This window comes from Polypterus senegalus, chromosome 1 (genome assembly GCF_016835505.1).
Source record: "Polypterus senegalus isolate Bchr_013 chromosome 1, ASM1683550v1, whole genome shotgun sequence".
In the NCBI taxonomy this organism is placed as follows: Eukaryota; Metazoa; Chordata; class Cladistia; order Polypteriformes; family Polypteridae; genus Polypterus; species Polypterus senegalus.
In genome coordinates this window covers 257,325,306-257,347,234 of record NC_053154.1, presented here as the reverse complement: position 1 = coordinate 257,347,234, position 21,929 = coordinate 257,325,306, and the positions used below count along the sequence as shown (strand labels likewise).

General features: G+C 34.6%; 1 protein-coding gene across 3 annotated transcripts in view; it reads right to left on the bottom strand.

Annotated features, from left to right (window-relative positions):
- pax2a (paired box 2a) overlaps positions 1-21,929 on the bottom strand; it is a 48,447-nt gene that overhangs the window by 19,533 nt on the left and 6,985 nt on the right. For 2 of the 3 annotated variants that reach the window (XM_039772472.1, XM_039772456.1), the window contains exons 1-5: positions 20,572-21,233; positions 18,567-18,732; positions 17,010-17,207; positions 11,627-11,712; positions 11,043-11,162 (exon numbers count right to left, since the gene is read on the bottom strand). In XM_039772472.1, coding sequence (XP_039628406.1) covers positions 11,043-11,162; positions 11,627-11,712; positions 17,010-17,207; positions 18,567-18,732; positions 20,572-20,614 — 613 coding nt within the window. In that variant the 5' untranslated portion in view covers positions 20,615-21,233. Of the gene's footprint in view, positions 1-11,042; positions 11,163-11,626; positions 11,713-17,009; positions 17,208-18,566; positions 18,733-20,571; positions 21,234-21,929 lie in introns of those variants that run through there. The other variant, XM_039772462.1, reaches the window with a different exon arrangement.

The window sequence follows — 21,929 nt, the reverse complement described above, 5'->3', positions numbered from 1 at the left end:
TCAATGGTTAAGGCTTTAGGATGAGCCTGAGTCTTATGAAGAACAAAAACATGTATGAAACTGCATAGTGGCAAAGTGTATATTAATGTGTACACTCACACAAACACACACACATATTTATTTACTGTATATTTAACATATACACAAACATAAATATCTGCACATACGCAAAATTCTATACATGCATAGATCTGCATCTTTAGGTTGAATCTCTGCGTAAACGATGTATTAGATCTGGCAAAATAAAAATTCTTTAATTTATTCTTTCATATTTGAAGTGTTTTTGTGCAAGGGTTTAAAGAAAATGAATAGCTATGTACCATTATATACCACATTCAGTTTTTATATAGGTAATCTAATAAAGTGTAATAATGCTTTATGTATAAGTGCTTTATATTTAAGATACAATATAAATACATACAAATATATGATGTATGCATATATTATATTATATTCACATTTTTTTTTTTGTGTCCCATGGGTCTGACTACATATCTTCAAGCAGGCATCTCTTATGGACAGCTCCCTTGGGGGCCTTTCACACCATAGCCAGTTGTTGCTGTATCAAACTCAATTGTTCTCTTCGGTACTGAAGCAAATAGAGTCATTAATTACTTTCTATCAGCTGGCCTGAGTACAAAATGCGATCAATAACCCGGCATTTGTCATTCACTATAGTGAAACATGCTTCCCATACGCAAAATAATAAACCTCATAGGCTTTTCTAAAGGCACTATGTTTGTTGTAAGCAATTACAGGGTTAAGTTCAAAAGCTAGGTACTCCAAATTAATTAACATGAGGCTTTCACTGGCCAAACAGAAAAATCACAGAAATTTGCATTGACCACATTTAACAGCATTACATGCTGTTGTTTCAAATAAACATGTAAATGTCATTTTGCAGTTTTTCGTGAAGCATTTGAAATGTACTTGAATTATAATAATGAAACATGGTTACAATTTACTATATAATTTAGCATCTTTGAATACAAACCTACAGTACATTTATAATAAATCTGCAAAATTCAGTATGAAAACGGCCTGGGTATGACTTACGAAATGTCTAAGTAAAGCATTTGTGCTATATTTGTAGTTTTTGCAAAGATTTACCAGCTTTATCACATCTAGACATTAATGCATCTGCATGCTTAATAGATTATCTGTTCCATAATATATTAATTAACTTCAATCTGGATAATTCTGAGCTGTATCTTAAAAAGAGACTTAATCTGTGATGTTTTGTCTGGATTTTATTGATCATTGTCCCACTTGAGTCTATTCATTTTGACATGCCTTAGTATTAACACTCCAGTAACGAGGGACCAAACTCTATCAGATCAGATAACCAGCTCTATAAAACAGGTTCCTCTCAACGGGTTTGACACCCAGGGGTCACGACCCTTAGTAGGAGGTGGGCCTGAGCCATTGTACACTGTAGAAGGCTTGTTGTTTACCTTCATTAGTGAGCCAACAAATCGCAGAAAGATTGCACACTGAAATATTAACAAGACTGGAGCATGCAAAGACACTGCTCTTCTTTTTTTTCTCTTAATATAATACACTTTAACACAATTACAGCTAGGGAGGGACAAGTGAGATGGGAAGCTAGAAATCAATGAATTGCTTCCCCAATTTCTTTCTGTGTTTGTGGAAGGAGAATAACACTTCCTGCTTTTATTACATCACAAGGCTGATAAGATCTTATCAACAGACGTAGGGGTGTTTTAAAAGCACAATTCTTAGGTGTCAACTCCTTCATCTTTGTTCTACATCTTTATTTAGGAAGGACTGAATCAAGTGTTTAATTTTGGTTATTTAGAAGTGTTATTGCATCCGTGTTTACATTTGAATATGTTTGAAGTGACAGATGTGGAATTAAGAAGGTTAGTGTCAGCATATTTTAATTTGTAAGAATACGTTAAACAAAAGACACATATTTTCCTCACTTTGTACCAGATCAGCTTTAGTAACCATTATCTTTACACATATTATGGTGGACTAACAATTTTGAGAAGGCTGCAAAACTGGAGCCCATTATAGTATTTTCAGTAGGTAACTTCACTTGATCCCTGTTTATTAAATGAGACCTAACAGCAATTGTTTATTTATAATTGATTGAATTCAAGTGTCCGACTCCATGCTGTAAACTGTTTCAGGGTGAAACTTTATAAATATGGGTATGTTGTAATTGGACTTTATTTTACCTCACTAATCATATCAGTATTGTGTAAATAATGCAAGTGATGTTAATATTTTAAATCAAATATCAGTTTATCCATCATGTAAAAACTAAATGATTAAGTTGGTTAAGTACAACTATGAGTCATTGACTGTGAAAGAATCGGAACTTCATGACTGGACAGTCCCACAGCACTAACCAAAGTAAATTCAAACTGTTTTCTCCATTCAAATATGATCTTAATTTGAAACTACTTTAAAAATGAAACATTAGGTCACAGGTTTGAATCATTTGCTATTCTCACTGGATCATGTAGACAAATGCATTTGTCTAGTCTTTGTACATGGGTGTTGTACCATGTTAGCCATTATGATGTAGTGAGAAGTCAAGCAAAATGACACCTTGGCTAACTAGAAAGAATACAATATGCAAGCTTTAGAGGCAACTCAGGCCCCTTCTTCAGGCAAGATGTAATCAAGGGACCAAACATTACATTGCAGACCAAACATTACATCTTGCCTGAAGAAGGGGCCTGAGTTGCCTCGAAAGCTTGCATATTGTATTCTTTCTAGTTAGCCAATAAAATGTGTCATTTTGCTTAACTTCTCACTGTAGTCTACTTATAAATAAGAAATGAGGAGTTGTTTACTCTGCTTGTTCGGAGAAAGCTCTTGCCTTTATAAATCCTGTGATGCAGAAAGTCACCACAATAAACAGCTGTATCAAAAGAGGTGGTGACAAAAACTAGGGCTATTAATTTCTTGTTGCGTTTTCTGCATGTTTAAAAAGGTTTTTAATTTAATTTTACACTGCAGAACAACATAAACACTGACAGTGGTGAGTGGGGCATTGTTTTACTTCTGTTTTCTAGTGGGTCACGATTGTGATCTTGGCATATGAGTTTTCGATCATTTAGCATTACTGTCTTGGTGACGCCGTGTCCTCGTACACAATTAATGCATCCTTATTTTTTTTTTTTTTAGCTGGTAATGCATCGCTCCATTAATTCTCAGCATCAGTGAGTATAATTGACTTTTTTCTGACATGATTTCTCTATTTCTGAGAAATCCCTCCTGCTTTTTTTTTCCTCCACATCTTCATGGATCACATGGTAACATTTGCAGTCAATCAAAATCCACACTCTCATCATTGTAAGCATAAAAATGACTGTTCACTTTGATACCCTCTTCTGTGAATACAGTCAGAGTGTACTTCCAAAAATATTTAATGGTTTTGATGACCGTTTTGGTATGCCTTTGTTTTATGATGTTTTTAAAAATAAATCCAAACTTAACTGTTAATGCTAAGTATGAAATGTTTGTTGATATTTCATGTTCAATGACAAATCTATCTTTAGGGCTTCAATTTCATACTAACTCGCAGAGGCTGACTTGTGCACATTACTAGGTTGTGACTTCACCCATGATAACTGTACTCAGATACCAGGAATGTGAATTCACAGTTTGGCTGTACTGAAAGGCAGTATATGAATTAAAGTGATCAGACAGACTGTAAACTATCCCTAATATGTTGTTCTAGGTTTCTGTCTTGATACACCTAGCATGGTGAGCACTTTACTGATGGTGAACACTTTTTGCACAAAGACAGGAGAGTTCAGGGCCGGGTCACAAAGAGATAGCAGTGGGAACTGAATCTGTAACCTTGTACTGCCAAGTCCACTCCGCTGCATCTACCTTGTTATAAAGTAATATCTACTGCAAATTATTTATATTTTGCAATGCCTTAATTAGCAATTTTAAAAACCTCAGTCTGATTTCAGCCTTTAATCTTTAAAGAATAAATGTGGCAAGTGTGTAGATAAACTGACAAAATAAATAAATGTATATGCAATTTAAAATTATCAAAACCGAACCACAGTATTCTGAAATTTTTCTCTCAGACTCATACATCAAGCATAGCCTCACAGTTTTGCATTACAGACACGGAATCACAACTTTTACTACTTCCAGCACAATGAATAAACTCTTTAAAAGTAATATGGAATGTTTTCTAAATGTATATTGAAATTCTTTATTCATCATTTTTAACTTTTGTTATTTTATTAAAGAAAGCATTACTGAATCTAGATATTTGTTGCCCACTGTACATACACACCTCACTAATATTTCCAGCAAACGGTCAACCTAAAATATAACTTTTATGTGTTACAATGTACATAGCATCAATAAACTTGGCAATAAATTGTCCAACAAAGTACTCACGAATAATAGATGGTAAATAAAAACGATATCTACAGCCTACATTATTATAGCATTACTGCTATTCTGCATAAAATTATAATCAAGATAAATGATGTCACTCCTACCACAGAGTATGTGAATGTGCTGTGAAGGTAAACTTAAATATATTTATTAACTGTGTGAGTTCAGTTATTGTTTCCTTAGGTTTCGCCAATGAGTCCAATGAATTACTCTCAGGTCCATTGCAGGTGCACTAAACTGGCCAAATGTGAATGTAGGCATAAAGGTCAATTTGCCTTATTTGAAGTGGTGCGCCATCCAGGTTTGCCCCCTGCCATATCTGCCAGTAGTGACCGCACCACTATTTGACTGACCAAAACAAAGTGGTTGTAGTAAATGACAGCTAGATTAAGTGAATGCACAAAAACTATGTTTAATTCCACAGTTTGTGTCTTACTTTGCTAATTACTATCATATGCCATATCTTTTTTTCAATAGGCTGCTTTTGAAAAATATTCCTAACCTGTGTTGGTTTGTGTTGTGATTAAATGCATTTTAACCACTATGATAAGTTAAATGAGTACAGGCATGCTTGGGTTGCCCAGAAACAAATTAATACACAAAGGATTGTAGCCATGTTCTTTGCTTATGCACTCATTTGTTTGAAACTTCAGTCAGGCACTTAGCCATATTGTCATCAGATGCAAAATATGTTGATCTGATACATAAAGGGAAGACTGACAGCATGTTGTGATATTCTGATATTTTACTGATTTTCGGTTAGGGCTAATCTAGTGCTTCTTCAAATATGTAAACGGTAATATTCCGCAGATGTTAAATTTGTTTAATTTTTCAATTTTGCTAAACTTCTGTTACTGAAACAACCACTTATATTTTTCAGGAACATAATTATACTTGTTTTATAGAAAAATGTAAATGTTAAGTGAGCATTCTGATTTTTGAAATACTTTTCTTATGAATAAGTCTGAAAACCAAACTTTCTCATGATGTATACAGTATGCCGGTATTTGCCTAGACCAAAGCTCACCATCAAATCAAGTGAGGTCTTGCCAAAACACATATATTCCACTTGGGCCTAATTTCCGGGACTAGTTATGCGTCAGGCAAGGTGAGTACATTCTACTTTACATAATGAGATACACAAAGAAATCTGGATATGGATTCAGGGCCTAAAAAGGAAGCAATAAGTTGAGGCACACACTTGGTTGCTGAAGTAATTGGTTTATATATCTGCAAGCAGTGATACCAATCTTGATACAGATAGAAGTGAAGCCTGGTCTTCTCCTCTAGGCTATTTCTTTTGTCTTTTCAATAGCTTGCACATCCAAGGGAGAGGTAAAGGGGAGGGGGGAGCGATGTTAATTTGCGAATTAATAGCTTTTCTCAGCGGAATTGCAAATTCTCTTAAATGTCACTTTGTACAACGTGCAGGGGGCTATTCACCAAAGAGCAAAAAAAAAAAAATTCCAAGGAACCCCCAGACCCCTCCTTCGTGCTGCCAGCACCACCAGTAGCCAGCAATTGTAACATGCTACTTTTAATTTGCAGTAACACATGACAATGGCAGATTAATGGCTCTTATGACACCTGTGTCTGTGAAGCTCCTCTTTCCAAGACCTGGTGTACATAATGTGTGTCACACTACATTATCTCAACATCCTCTCTTTAATGGGGACCTTTCTCTGAGGGCAGTGCTGACTTGGTAGATAGGGAATGCCAAATCCAAGATTGCATTTTTCCCATGAAACCATCCAAAGCATTAAAGAATATTTTTGTCTCAGGGTGGTGGCTGGTTTTCTGTTATCATGCTGTGCTGCTGGTGACCATTCTCATGCTGGATGCAAATTATTTTATTATTTTTTTTAAGTATTAAACTGCTTAGCATGTCAATACATAATCTCTCTAGTAAAATAAATGCCAGGCAAGTTGAAGATATTCTAAAGTGTAAAAAATAACCATTACATAGTGTGAAGAAAAACATATTTAAAATAACAAATCATTTTCTTTCCAGTTGGCGGTGGCTCAAATGACCAGTTTTCAAATTTTCATTAGAGGCTGATTATTAAAATTGAAGACCACTCCAAACAAGTGCAGCCTTGACAGAGTAACACTAATCTATACACGTATTGCTTATTTGCACATTGGGAGCTATTCAGTTGATGAACAACAAAGGAATGTGTTACATTTAGGCATTGACTGTGTTGTTGTATGTTAAGTAGGCTGGACAGTATGCCCAAAATATTAACAAATAATATGATTAGTACCTTCTTAATTTTACATTTATTAAAAACGTAATAAGCACAGTAGTCTCTTTTAGGGTTCAATTTAAAAAATCAAATTCTGCCATAGGATCACTTTGTAGGAATGAAAAGGAAGAAATGGAGACAACCAAAACATCTGAGGAAGGACTGCATTCACACAAAGTACTTCTTCAGAGCGCATAGTAGAATTAGAGGAATAGCCCCGCAGGTAAACCACATTTTTAAATCCTAATGATTACACAAAAATGTAGCTCTCTGTTCACGTTCTCAGACTAGGAATCCTTTAAAAGCTTTGGTTCATGCCTTACCATTGTGAAAAAATACAGGTATCTCATTATACCACCACAGACCAGTCTTTCTCAGTTGTAGCTGGGGCATTCTTAGTATTCACTGTTTTTATCAAGTACTCCGTAACTATAACATAGATATATTGAAAATAAATGAAACTAAAATAAACATTGTTTTTTATTTTGTATATGTACATGTTTTTCAGTCACTTGATGTTTACAAGAAAGTGGATTTCATATCCAAATGTGGATGACTGGTAGTTAAATCCAAACATACACTTTTAAATTAGAAAATCAAAAAATATATGTCTAATTGATACAGTAAGAATGCGTAGCTCAAATAATATAAAAATAATTATAGTCATTCTTTGTGAAAGTCATGACGTTTTCATTGCCAGGTTAGCCTGGTTACAGGACACAGTGTGGTTGGGACTAGGAAAACATCTTTATGGTAACATAAAACACGCAAATTATTGTGTCTTATGTTACCATAAAAATGTTTTCCTTACTGCCATAGTGAGGTATGTGTGAATAATGCCATTTAATTTCATAAATAAACTACATGTTTATTTGTACTTTTGTCCAGTTCCATAGTTCAGATGTTTCTAAATTTAGCACACTTGCAGGTTAAAAGACTAGCTCAGGGTCACTTGCTGAGTCAGCAATGGTGATTAAACTGGAGACGCTGTCCTGTACCTTAGTGACCAGGAAACGCCTCCAAGAATAAAACAGATTGACAATACCTGTGCGTCTTCTTTGCAGTTTTATGTACGAATGTGAAATTTTAAAAATATTTCATGTTTTAGTTTTCACAGTGAAACTCTTTTTTAATTTATAGTAGGTTTGCTCATTATTCTAACCTATAATATAAAGGTTAAAAATGGCAGTTTAGACTTTAGAGCTTTTAAAAAAGGGTTCATTTTCTTTATACTGAAAACTGGTAGGGTGTAACATGTATTGAAAAATTCATAACCATATCAATGAAGCATGGCTTTTAATGATTTTCTGAAAGAGGTTTGGGTTTTTCATTTATTTAAAACTAGAATCATAAGAGTCATTCAGTCCTCATTTGTGATAGCCTTCAAGGAGACAGTGGCTTTAGGAATTTGCTGTACGCCTTTAAGCATTTAGACAATATATGCAATGGATGTGCATTGCTATATATACTAAATATTTAAAATCACCATCCCTTTTTGGAGCTCTGACAAGCAAGAGGATGTTAAGGTGGTCATAAAGAAGTGTTTGTGGTATACTTTCTATGGTTTGGAGTCGCTAAAGGCATATTGCTGTGTCTATGAATTCACTATTTGAGGCCTGAACACCTGGGACCATACCTGAGGGTTAAGTCATTTGTCTGATTTTGTCCCACTCTGTCCTCTACGATATTCAAAAAAAAAAAGAGGAAAAAAGTATGAACTTTCACTTCCAAGACAAAAAGATTAATTAGTTCTTAGCCAAATGTCAGTGAACCCTGCAGAAATAGGACTCATTTCAATTTTCACAGTGGATGACGATGGTTTGCCATCCTGTCTCATATTGCTATAGTAAAGCAGGCGTACATTATAATTGAGTATGAAGCATGTCAGGGTATGGTCCATTTTTGCACATTCTTCTTTGCTTGTATAGATTTTCTTCAACTATTCTTGCTTCATTTGATATACCAAGGATGTGTATATTAGGTTAGTTGGTAAATGTGAAATTCCCGGCATGAGAGAACTTTGGTTCTTGCTCTCAAGTCAATACTGCTGGTTCATTGTAACCACTTTTGGGACTGAGTGGGTTGTGGTAAATGGATGGAGGTCTGGAATGATTACTGAATATTCATCAGAACTTGTGTCATTAACCCCAGTTAGTAGTCTCAAAAACTTTTCTAGTGGCTCTAGCAACATCAGCAATCTATAATAAAAGAGTTTTATTTTATCTTAGCAAGGAAGTGTCTCATGGTACACTTCTAAACAATGTGTGTGTGTGTCTGTTCCAAATGAATCACATTGAATGTAACTCTGACTCTGTCTTTTAACATGCTCAAGTGTAAGTATGCTTTTCTCTTATAAAAGACACAGTTAATTATGAATGCCACTTCAAAAAATAATTTTACATTTAATTTAAACCATGAATGAGTGCCATGGGTATTAGCTTAAGGCACTAATGCTACTCTGCAAAACTGGAGACAATCTCATAACTGCCTTCATCAAGATGAGTGGACTGAAAGGTATTATCCATTGGTAACACTAAGCCACACTTTCAATACACTATATGTCAGTCCTGAAGGGTAGCAGCAAGGAAACTTAGGGGGATAAAAAGATGAAAAAAGGACATTTATGAAGCACATTTTACAACAAGTGGTAAACACTTCATTAACACATTCCACAATATATTTGCCATTGGTTTAGCCTGCTTCTCCATCACTCTCAATCAAAGTACAGGGAAACTTACTCTAAGCTGAGGCTTGATTGACATTTGACTAGGTACATCCTAATCTTCCCTGCCATTCAATTTCTCACTGGTGGATTCTCTTCTGGGATTTGAGAAGAGAGCTTAATCATCAGAAGGAAAAGTCTATCTATCTATCTATCTATCTATCTATCTATCTATCTATCTATCTATCTATCTATCTATCTATCTAACTAACTGAGTAAACTATAACAAGAAGCACTTTTTTGTACAGGCAACTAGCATTGGCCACGTCACTTCTGTCAAAGGAAAATTAAATTACTGCTTGTACCATGGTCAGTTATCCTTTTTTTTATTTTTGTTCCAGGTAATTTACCACAAGCTATCATATGCTCGCAATCCTCCAGTATGTACCCCCCAGCTTTACTCGATCCGTTGTACTCTGTGATTGACCAAGCAAAGCAAATGTTTGTGAACACAACTTATAATATCCTATTTTCCTCCCCCGAGTGCCGACCCACACCAGAGAAGGAAAGAAATGGAAAAATAAAAAAAAAAATTCTGGTCCCTTTGATAAATGGTAGTTTTAGAAATAATTTCCAGCAAGACCAGTCTCTCACACTACCTCAGTGTTACTGACTCTGCTCAATTTTTCACAAGGGAGATGTTTATTCAATAACATTAAAAAGCCTACTGCTTGCAAAACCGATAATCTATAAGCCCCCAGGCTGCCTATCTCCACTCTCTCACCTACTTAAAAAAAAAAAATCATTTTACTTTGAGTCACTGTGTTGAAATGTCTTCAGCATCAGCGGTGCTTTCTCCAGCTGACCTGGGTGGTTGGCTACATCATCTTGACATGTAATTATCCTAACTCTTCTTAATCATTTCAGCTAAGATTAATTGTAGAAGACAACACTGACAAAAGTGGAGGTCAGATGTGAAATAAAATGGGAACTCTTTTGCTTAGACTTTGTGTGCTCTTTTAAATTGATTAAACACATTGATATTAATGAGGATTTGTACGGTTTCTAATTTGGTACCTTATTGAGTGTTATTGTTTTTGAAAAACATTGATAGATTTGTCGAACCTCTGTTTTCCCATCCCTGAATGACAAGGAACATATTTTTGTACGATAGTATTTTAATAAAAACCTAATGTTCACAGAACATTGTGCCTTTGTAAATTTAGAAAAGAAGAATATTTACTGTATATTCAAAGCATGCACCTGATTGAATTATTCACTGTTTAAAGCTGTGATTATATATTTTCCCATAAAATTAAAAAAACTGTAAAATATTAGTACAACTTAAGCTCTCACAAATTTAAAAATCAAAGACAATTTAAGGAAGTCACTTCCAGAAATATACAGCAACTTGCTTTCAAATCACAAATTTCAATAACCAAAGTGCACACCAAAACCACTCTGATACTGAGGCAAGGTTTACTTTATTCACCAATCACCATTACCATTTCAATATCAGCAAGAAACAGTATGTTGCCATTCATGCTTATTTGTACAATGATATATACCCCCAAAATATAGATTTGTTTGATGAAATAAAGGTAAGAATCCTAATTGTAAGTTTAGAGAGGCGATTCCAAATATACGAAAAAAAAACAGCAAAGCCACACAAAACGCACAACTAGGAATGCCATATCCAGCGGGTATCGCACTAAAAAATACATTTGTCTTACCGTCATCTCGTTTTCTTTTTTCTCCATTTGACCGTGGAATTCCCAAAATGCCATTAATAGAATAGGAGCCCACTGGATCACTTGAAGCACTGGAAACTGGTGGAGATGCCGTGCTTGGAACTTAATACAAGAAATATTTGTGAGAAGCTGACTGTAATGGGTAAACCTTTTTCTCCAAAGGTATCTGCAATAATTACCAATGTTTCGCCTATGGTTCTTGGTTCTAATATACTGTACATTTACTGGTTTATTCTGTTCAGCCGAATTGTTTCCGCAAGAGAAACAAAGCTTTTACATCTTGAATATTTAGATTTAGATTTGGTGAAGAGCATCTATTTATTGTATTATATGGCATTTTAGAAGGCAACAAAAAAAAAACCAATCCTACAGATTAGAAACTTCTCACTCAATGAATTCAGTTTTGTCATAATCAGATCACAGTTTTTTAGCTTTCTATTCCACACAAACTCAAGCTTTTGTAAAAGGTAAAATGTCAGCTTATCATTGGCTTTACACAGCATGTTGAGATTCTTCTTTCAGTGATTATACTAATAAATAGAATAAAAATTTACATTTTGACTTACCTATAGTGTGACCTGGTGTTGAGAGTGGTGTTCCAGTTCCGTCTGGTGATGGATGGAAAGGCTGTTGAACTTTGGTCCGAATAATCCTGTACAAAATAAAGACAGCAATATCTAGTATGTTTTACAGTATGTATCTAATAGGGAACTAAGCATTTATATGCCATTTTTGGCAATTTGCAGTTCTTTTTTTTTATTTGCATGATTTAAAGTAAATATTCTAAGCCAAACTGGAGACACAGCGTAATCTTCACCGAGCAGGATTCTAAGCTGAATAACTAGGTTTTGCAGTTTTATCAAGATAAGATGTTTTATATACTATTTCAATTTTCTTTTAAAATTGCTGCATTATCTTTAGTAGGGAAAGCAAATACATGACTAAGATTCGTCTGGTAGAAGCTAATGTATCTTTGTTTAAATTCAAAATTTGAAGGAGTCAGTTATCTTTAACATAAAATATCAGCACAGTGTTCATTGTACCCCTTGGTCTGAATGATCTTGCAAACAAACCATGAAATCACATCAATTCACCTCAATGATCAGCTTCAGTGACTCTACCTGGCCCAGGACTGATCGAAACAACCACCCCCCCCCCATACCCACCACCACCTCTTTGTGTAACGTCTACAGAATGACTCAAGAGTCTTGGCTTTAAACTTGCAAAATCAAACACCTCTGTATAACTGAACAGCCCCAAGTGCCAATGTGGATGAGATTCTATTGATCAGAGCTAGGGGATAAAAAGTTGGGGATTACTCACAGGCAAACAGATGCAAATGGAAAGCTATAAATTATATGTGACAGGAAAGCAATACTGTCTTATTGCTGTGCACTGGCTTACTCCTGCATTAGATTCATCTAATCCGTATGACGCTTTATAAGGAGACTTGCTTCCACAATCATTTGTAAACTATAATACTATTTATCATGAAAGATGAAGTATCCGTTTTCTAAGTCCAAATTGAAGCCATATCACAAACTGAAACATTGCAACCACATGGCTTTTCCTGCACAATGGGTAGATCAAGATAACAGGAAAAATTGTGAGTCTGGGGGCTTTGAAAAGAGTGCAGTATTACAATTTAAAAAAACAATCTAAGAAAAGTCAAAGAAATATTTGAAAATAGCAGTGGAAATAAGATGTACCTTTCATGGGGCTAATAATTCACAACAATTTGGAAGGTTTTGTTTTTAGTTCAAGTAATGGCCTTGCTCCGCATACACACACCAAAATAGACTACCCACTAAGAGTTAATGATCAAAACAGTCCATGTAAATTAATTTCTATAGCTTTCACAGCCTCCAGTCCCTCTCAATGCACTGTCCTTGGGGCAAGGCGACAAAAGCTACCAGCCTTCTCTGGAAAACACATATCAATATTTTATTTGGATTTTTAACTTCCCTCCATAACAATTATTTGACCCCTTGACTCTTGTGAGCTACATAAATTGAAGGACTTTATTTGGAATCCATGTTCCTGATATTGAATAAGCAATTTGGGATGGTGAATTAATGACTTCAGCTGTTGCTGAAAATTCCCTGAAGAAATATTAAAATTGCTTTGAGTCTGAATCAATACTACTGAAACCCATTGAGGGCCTTGGGTTTTTAATGTCTACAAACAGGTACTTTGTGGTAATTCCTGGTGAGCTGCTCAGACACAAAGTACAAACTCATCCCTGTGTAATCTTTAATAATTCAAGTGGGAAGAAGTATTTAAAGCTTGAACAGGCTGTTTGGTCATCAGATCGGAGGTCAGTTTTCCTGCCGTAATAACCAAGAGTCTGCGTCTCCTGTTCAATGTCTAATTAAGGTTCCAATGAGGATTTCTTCATTGCCTTTTAACAAATAAAAAATGTACTTACATCTCGAGAATAGTAGTGTTACTATTGTATAGTTGAGATCTTTCACATATAACGTTGTTAGGTTGGCATGTGTGTGCCTAACAAATTGTAAACTGTAAGGAAATATGTTATTTGCATGTCTGGAATCTAAGATCCATCCATCTTGTTACATATGTTTTAGACTCTATATACTGTACATACCATACATATGCATTTATATGTACACTGTATATATTGTGCATGTATATACATACTGAAACGTTACATGTATTATAAAAAAAATACCAAACAAAAAGAATGACTCAATTACAATTAGTAGATGGAATGGTATGAAAATTGTGACCAAAAAATAGTTGAATGACTCCACTTTTTTGACAAAGGGCAAACTAAAAATAATAGTATGGAAATAATTAGCATAAGCATAGTGAACAGAGCATATTTTTATATATATATATATATATATATATATATATATATATATATATATATATATATATATATATATATAGCTAGTATAATTAAGTTGTGCCTTTTAAATATATAATATCTAGGTTCCGTAACCAAACAATGAATACATTTTAAAATATATAAAACTAATGAATAAGCTTTCAACTTTTAAATTATTGGGCATGCCCCTGTAATGGTTAATAGCAAATGCAGAGCTATTCAACAGTTGTGATCAATTTGAGTAACTCATATTCTTCTCTGTCTGTTAATATCTTCTACCTAGTCACTACATGTAAGGGCTAGCAGCAATAAGTACAACGAAAGATGGGGAATCTAAAAGTTTAGATTGGTATATTATACCACATTTCAAATCTCTGACAACACAAAGAATAATAATCAAAGAAAGCTGTAGTCAATTAAAAACCACAAAGATCTATGAATTTATTCCGCTAATAGAAATAAATGTCATTGTATTTGCATTTTAATTTCCCACATAAACAAAGGCCCACAGAGTGCACCAATTCTAAGTCACTCTCTTGAATTTAATTAGAAATCAAAAGTTTATAAGGCTCTTTTAATGTGATTAATGCACGTTTAAAATTTATCACATACATGTGTAGAAACCCGCTCAAATTGCCCTTTTTTAAGCAGCCATGGTGCATGAAATGAAATTTTCACCCTTTTTTCTGTCTTTTTCTCTCATTTTGTAAGCTGTTTTATGTGAGGCTGCCCTTGCTCTCCAATCAGCTCATTAAAATGTAATGTTGATGCCAGCTCTATGGAAGACTGCCTCCTAAGCAAAGTTCATTACTTGTGCTCCTGAGGAGAGTTTTTACCTCTCTTCCTCTTTCCCTGCCTTTTTCTCTGGGTTGCCCCTCTTTAAAAGGTGTTTGCCTGTATGGTGTACAGTGTAGGTTTCTGGAGATGCCTTATTAACATGGAATTTATTAAACTTGTAGTTATATTCACTTACTGCAATATACTGACCTGGAAATCACATGGTGAAATACTGTAAAGTGCAGGATACATGATTCTGATGCATAGCCCAACATAAGAAGGATGTTTATCTGCATTTTAAAAATGAGGCTCAGATAGTTTTCATTTCTAAGTGAAAAGCAACTCATTATTTTCTAGGATGTACAGTATATATTCATATTAGGTTTATATTCGCTTATCATCCAGTAATACCTTTTTTGAATTAAAATAAACTCTGACTTCAGGTGAACAACTACACAAATCTTCATATTCAGAATGAAACATCACCACTTTTTGTGGGCAAACCACATTTAAAGTCACAGAAAAAAATTTGAATACAGGCTTGAAGATTTAATACAAAGTTTTTCATCAGCTAGACAGGAGGATATAAGTAGGAAGGATGCCTTTATTTTGTATTATTGTTACGGGGTTCTGGAGTTAAGAAAATAACTGTTTATTGTTCCGTTATGTTACCAAAAGTCTGTTTATAATATAATATCATTGTACAGAAAAAAAGATGAAACTATTATGGTAATCTCGATACAAACGTGGAGCCTGACATTAAGATACCCTCATCACACTGTTAATATTGCATGAAAACATGAATTTCACTTTTAATACGTAAAGTGCTTTCTAAGAACGAAGTCATATCTGTTTACACTGCTAACAGCTTACAACAAGATGATCGCCTTATTCTGCGCTTGAAATGGCAAATGCCGGTGTTGCTCTGTCAGCTTGCTGTGCTATTTCCTATTACTGTGATAGTGCTTCAGATGTGGTCTTACTTTATTCGATAACATAACTATCATTTCACATTGAAGAAACGGCCTTTTCTATCACATTAGCCCTAATATTGAACTATTTTGCTGTCTATTTCCCAGTGCCAGTGGATCTGGTTACTCAGTATTGATCGGTTTTCATCTAGACAGATGTGATTGTGGTGCTCTCAGCTTTAGATCTACTTCTGTAAGGGCTGATTGTTGAAGGATTTGGGATTGAATTCCACTATAAAGACCACCCTCAATGAACAGAGGTATATTCTCATTTTTATAAGGCTTCATTAATAAGTATTATTCTAATTAAATGCTACAGGTAACCACAAACACAAAAAAAAAATCGGTTGGATTCAAGAAACCTTCAGTGCTTGCTCAGTCTCTCTATTTAAAGAAAGTGATTGCTATGAAAAGGGGGTCTTTTGATGCATTTTCCATATATACTGGGTAAAATAACGTCCTTAAAGTCGCTTCTTCAGATTACGTTTATTGCTTTCAATTACACGCATCATTAAATAAATGTCTGCATTTCTATTATTAGTTCCAGGTCCGTCTCCCAGATTTCACGTTCCCCCCCACCCCCACCCCTCGCAAACTTAGGAATACTATTTATTTATTAATTTATTTATTTATCTTTGTATGTATGTATTTATTTATGTATAAGTGTGCGTTTTTTCAAAAAATTGCGCAATTTGTAAACCTTACATCTGCCGTATCTGTCGATGTGATAATCTGAACTATGCTTGTACTAGGAGGCACTTCATGAACAAACAAAACGACAGTGAAGTGTATGAACAATTTTCCTCTTTTATGGAAAATAAATAACTTTTCCTGCATTTACCAGTGTATTCACGATCACATCTTTCTGCAGGTTCTCAATACTATGATCAGTTTCATTATAATGGATTTAAACAAGTACGTGTATCTGACAAGCGTCTCGCCGGTTCCTTTCGTCCACCCACAAACTTTTTTCTTTGCCAGTTTTCCCGTGGTCTGTTGACCATACGATCTGCTCTGAAATTTAAATTTTGTTGAGTTGAATTTTGATGGAAACAGTCATTTCCTTCATCAATCTTCATGGTATGTTTCGAACAAAATATATGAACACAACTCTTTAGTTCCCGAAAGTATGTAATGAAAATCATTTATTATCGCTTTCAATGTGTGTTTGCGTATATTTTAAAATGTGTTCGTACTCCGGCGAAGTACCATGTAATTCTACTTTTTGTTAACCAGATACGATTTGTTTGCGTGCTGATGGATGGCATATTTCAGGCTGAAAACTTTATACCATCGACAATAGTGGCACTTGAGCATTTCAAATTATCCTGTACAAAATATATTTACCTGTTGATGGATGATACACTGGGAACAGTGTCATTGTCACAGATGCCTTCTGCCAGAAGCCTGTCTCTGATCTCCCAGGCAAACATTGTTGGGTTCTGGCGTTTATATTCTGCAATTTTTTCCACAACTTTTGGAGTTGCCACTTTAGGTTTCGAACCACCAATAACTCCAGGTTTAATGCTGCCAGTCTCGTAATACCTGTAATAATCACAATAACACAAATTATAACTAAACATGAAAAACGATTACCCCTTCATAACGGACATACGTGAAAAAACAAATGATGTTTTCTCAATGTTTACAACAAGCTTTTATTTTTGAAAATAACAGTTGCTTCTGTACATAGATATTTCATTCCACCTAGTATTTTGTAAAAATAAAATTCTGCAATAAACCACAAATAGTTCACTGAAATTGCAGTATATTCTATTTATACTGATATTTCATGTGTTATTTCTTTTTTCCATGCCAACATTCCACTTCAGCAACGGTAAAATACAATAAAGTAAGTAGGAACCAAACAATGTTCTTAATAAACTACTCATAAAAGAGCATAAATTGTGTTTTTAAAGTTAACGAATTACAAAGGAAAAAAAGGAAATTACGCAGTGCTTAAAACACCCAGTTAGGCAGGTTCTGTACGGATCACAATAGTAAACTGCTTTGGATACTATGAAATATGCATGAATTATTTTATTAGAAAATTGAGCAAAAATGGGTAAATAAATAAAGACCATACTCCATACACATTCATTTTCAATGAAGAAACTGTTACTTAAAAACATATTAACAATATCTCTTTCATGATTTTTAAATATTAAAAAATAGCTGCCTCTCTCCTGTAGCTTTACTCTGTTCATTTTGTTTGAAGCGAACAGATTCTGCATTGAGTTGCCGCAAATGTTTTATTTAATTTCAAATAAATAAAAAATGAACATATTATATTTTTATTGAATGGCTTAAACCCCTTTGCCCGGCCATATATCAGTGTGACTATGCGGGCACTTTTATGTAGGCCCTCCTATTTAGTGTCCTTGATAAATCGGTGTGAGTTTGGAGGCCTGTCATAAATTTAAGCGCACATTGTTTAATATGTATTTATTGGATTTTATTGTTATTTTGTCATTATACCTGAATACTTTATTTCAAGATGGTTGCGTCCTGCCACAACACTGATAAGATGGGATTGTTTTACTCTTTCCGTATTTTTACATTTGGAAATGTTGTACTGTAAACTGTCATTGATGAAGATGCTGCTCACTTTGGCAAATAAAAAGTTCTAAAAATGATACCATGCAAATCATTAAAGATTATAATCATCCACAGAACAGTTTTAACACATCTAAACTCTGATCTGCTAGCATATTTCGTTAAATACTACGCAATATATTTAGTGGTGACATCTAAAAAATGATATCGCAGCCTATCTGAAAACCAATGGCTTTCTTGAAAGCAGTCCACACGTTTTAATAAAGACTCAAATAAACACATTCACGCGGTTACAGCATCGTTATGTTCAAATAGCAATTAAAACATTAAACGGAAACAATGTCTTACCTGCCGAGAATTTTGCTGACACAACCATGGCTGACCCGCAACTGCCTTGAGATGTCACAGGGTCGCACTCCCTGGTGCGCGAGCTCTACAATCCTCTGTCTTACCACATCAGGTAGGGGTCTGCCGTTCACAAACACCCCTCCTAGCTGGTTTACACCCCCATGCCCTAAAACAGGAAAAGAAAACCCGCAAGTGTTATTTTGACAGCATACAAAAATTGTACGCACGCGGCAGCATAATCTTTGAAAAATAGTAAAGAGGTAACTAAGAGTACGAATTGTGGCCCAGAAGGTTAGTTGGCCACCATGGCTTATTGTCACCAAGAAATGATCATTTAAATGATATCATGTGGAGACGTATCGTTAATTGGGCTGCAGGAGGAAGTAGTGAAGAAAAAAGGTAACACAGTGCGGTACTCCTTTAAAGTGCATTGCGATGTAGTCGTAAGGATCTGTATTTTGTGGCTGCTTATTTCATTTTCATTATACTTTGCGAAATGTTACTATTGTATGTGTTTAGTAGTTACTCGTATTCAATAACTGCTTTAAAGCGCTTGTTTTATTATTTATGTCCATATTTATCCAATGCCCATTTCAAGCATCTCAATAATCTTGCCAGAATATTAATAGCGACAGACTGATAATGTATTCCATATAGTGAACCGTTATATATCAATAGATATATACCAATAAACAAAGGCAATCAAAAACAATTAATATGTCATTGATTGGAAAGTTGCAGAGAGCAACGTGCACATGTTTTCAAATATTTAAAAAACGCTTAGTAATTTCATATACTTCTTTCAATTGCTTTTAAGCAATATGTTGAATTACTCAGTATTTCTATACTTTTCATTTTATTTAACCAATTGAAACTACTTTTATTATTAATAAGCTGTATGAGTGCATTTATTTAATATTGACGCAACTAATACCGCGAAACCATTACTGTAAGAATATTTTGCCAGATCACACAAGGAAAAAAAATATCAAAATTACTTACCAACTAGTATGGTGTTCCAACTAATATTTTGCTGTAAGAATACAGTCAAAAATAGATTTTACTTTGTTGTTATTCTCGAGCATAGCACATGCTGTGGTTATAAAGTTACAACCAGTTTAATTTTCCTTGCACATTTATTATAAATAATTGATCAGTTCTTTGATAACTCGTATTACAGACTATTTGGTGATGGTAAAGGCAAAAAAGATTAGAAATTAATTATTTAAAAATAATAAATAAATTAGCAAACCTGAAAGTGCCAGCTGAATTTTGATCTTAACGTAACTTCAAATTAACTGCACTTAATTTTAGTTTTCTGTCTCTTTTTCTAAAGTAGATAACGATGATGGCCACACGCATGTCAATTGGAATCTAATAATATTTCCTTATTGTAACGCTCTTGTCACGTTTTAATACGATTTAGATTATTTTAAACCCGTTTTCTCAAATCTGAACGTATTACATGAAGGACGGTTAATACTCTAAGGCCCGTGTTTTGCGAACGTTAGACTTAAGTAAAATCTTCCCGTATATAAACGGTTAAACGTAAACTACGTAAGTTTAAACAGCAATACCATTTGGACAAGAACACCTGAAGACATTTTCTTATTATAATTTGCTAGAGCATTTTCATAATTCCACCCACTAATAGTTGTAAATGGTTCTTGATGTTAATATTTCGCTACGATCTGGGTCGTCTTCTCCTACTGAATTGCATTGATTAAAAACTGAAAACAGCCATATAGACGAGGTATTTTAAAAATTTGCTCATATGACCGTAACGTTGTACTTATAAGCAGCTAGTTGCTCGATTCTCAAAAGGCTCGTTCATGATCGCATTACCGTTTTACATTATCCGAAATATACAGTCAACACAACACCTTGTGACATGAAATTTAATTTCTAGTGGCTAATTATAAGTCGCTTTAACTCATAACACAATTGATAATGACAAAATTCAACATGACCGCATAAACACTTAGATTAAGAAGTCTGTACTCACGGTGCATCGCTGAGAAGGGGTCTGCTTTGCAGTGAATATCCATAGGATAGCAAAGAAAAGAAAAATAATCAACTGAAGCCGCCGTTTCGCCTCGGTGATGAAACTTAAAACCGAAAGAAACGATCAGATATTTTATGAGCAGAAAAAAAAAATAATGGAAACGAATGTCTGTCTCCGAATTCAATCAATCTGATGGTAACTTCTGAGGAAAAAAATAAGGCAAAGTTGCGGAGTGTGTTCTCGTTCTGTCTCTTGAACGTCAGTAGAGTCCGTGCAACGATGAGACAAGGGATGCCTGGCAGGTGAGAAACATGACCGATGTTTTTTTCTTTTCTTGTCTTTTTTTGTTTCTCTGAAAACGTTTATGTGTAAGACAGAGCAACAAATGTGCAAAAAGCAGGACTTTATTGGGTGGTTTTAGAGCACATAGTGACGAGAGAAGAAGCTATAGGCTGTGCAGAGGGAGTCTTCCAGTGTCTTCGTTTAAAATTGCAGCAGAAATTCCTCCGTGTGACCTCGTCGTTGTGGATGGCAGCTCTCGGGTTTGATCAGATATGTGTATAAAGATGACAGGGAAAACATGGACACACAGTGAGTGTCTTGTGTTCTTTTTTTCTCTTTTTGAAAGGTGGGATGCGCTTGCTAGAAGCTTTGGGTTGAGAATGAAGCCCCTCTCCCTGTGTGTCTGTTTCTAAAAGCTTACACACACCCTCCCTTTCAGATCTACCCCCTTAGAGATGGATGACTTGTCAGACAAAGGCAATAGATTCCAACACTTTGTGATTCGCCAACGCAAAAAACTCAAGCCCAAATGAGGAGGTCCCTTCATCTGACACTTGCGAAGGGGAGGGAGAGTAACAGACGAGGGGGGCTGGGTGGGACTGTGTGTTTAGAGTGTTTAGGGCATTTAGAACTACCTTGGAATAAGAAGAAAAATTATTTTGGGAGCGTGGAACAGGAAAAAAAACATAAACATGCACCTCTTTTTATTTAGACCTGTGCGAGCATGTGTGTCCTCACGTGCAAAACAAACGCTATTGACATAACATATACAATCTAGCTGTAAAATTAGGAGCACTGTGTGCAAGTGAACTTACTATTGTTTTAAGGACTTGTTCAATATTCTTTCATACACGTGGGTTTTTTTTAACACATCATATAATAAATTAATTTAACGAAAATTGCTTTTGTAATACTAATACGTTTCATCAGCGTTTCTACAAATCGTAAACACACACACTCATTCATATATATATATATATATATATATATATATATATATATATATATATATATATATATATATATATATATATATATATATATATAGATAGATAGATAGTTTGTGTGTATTTGTG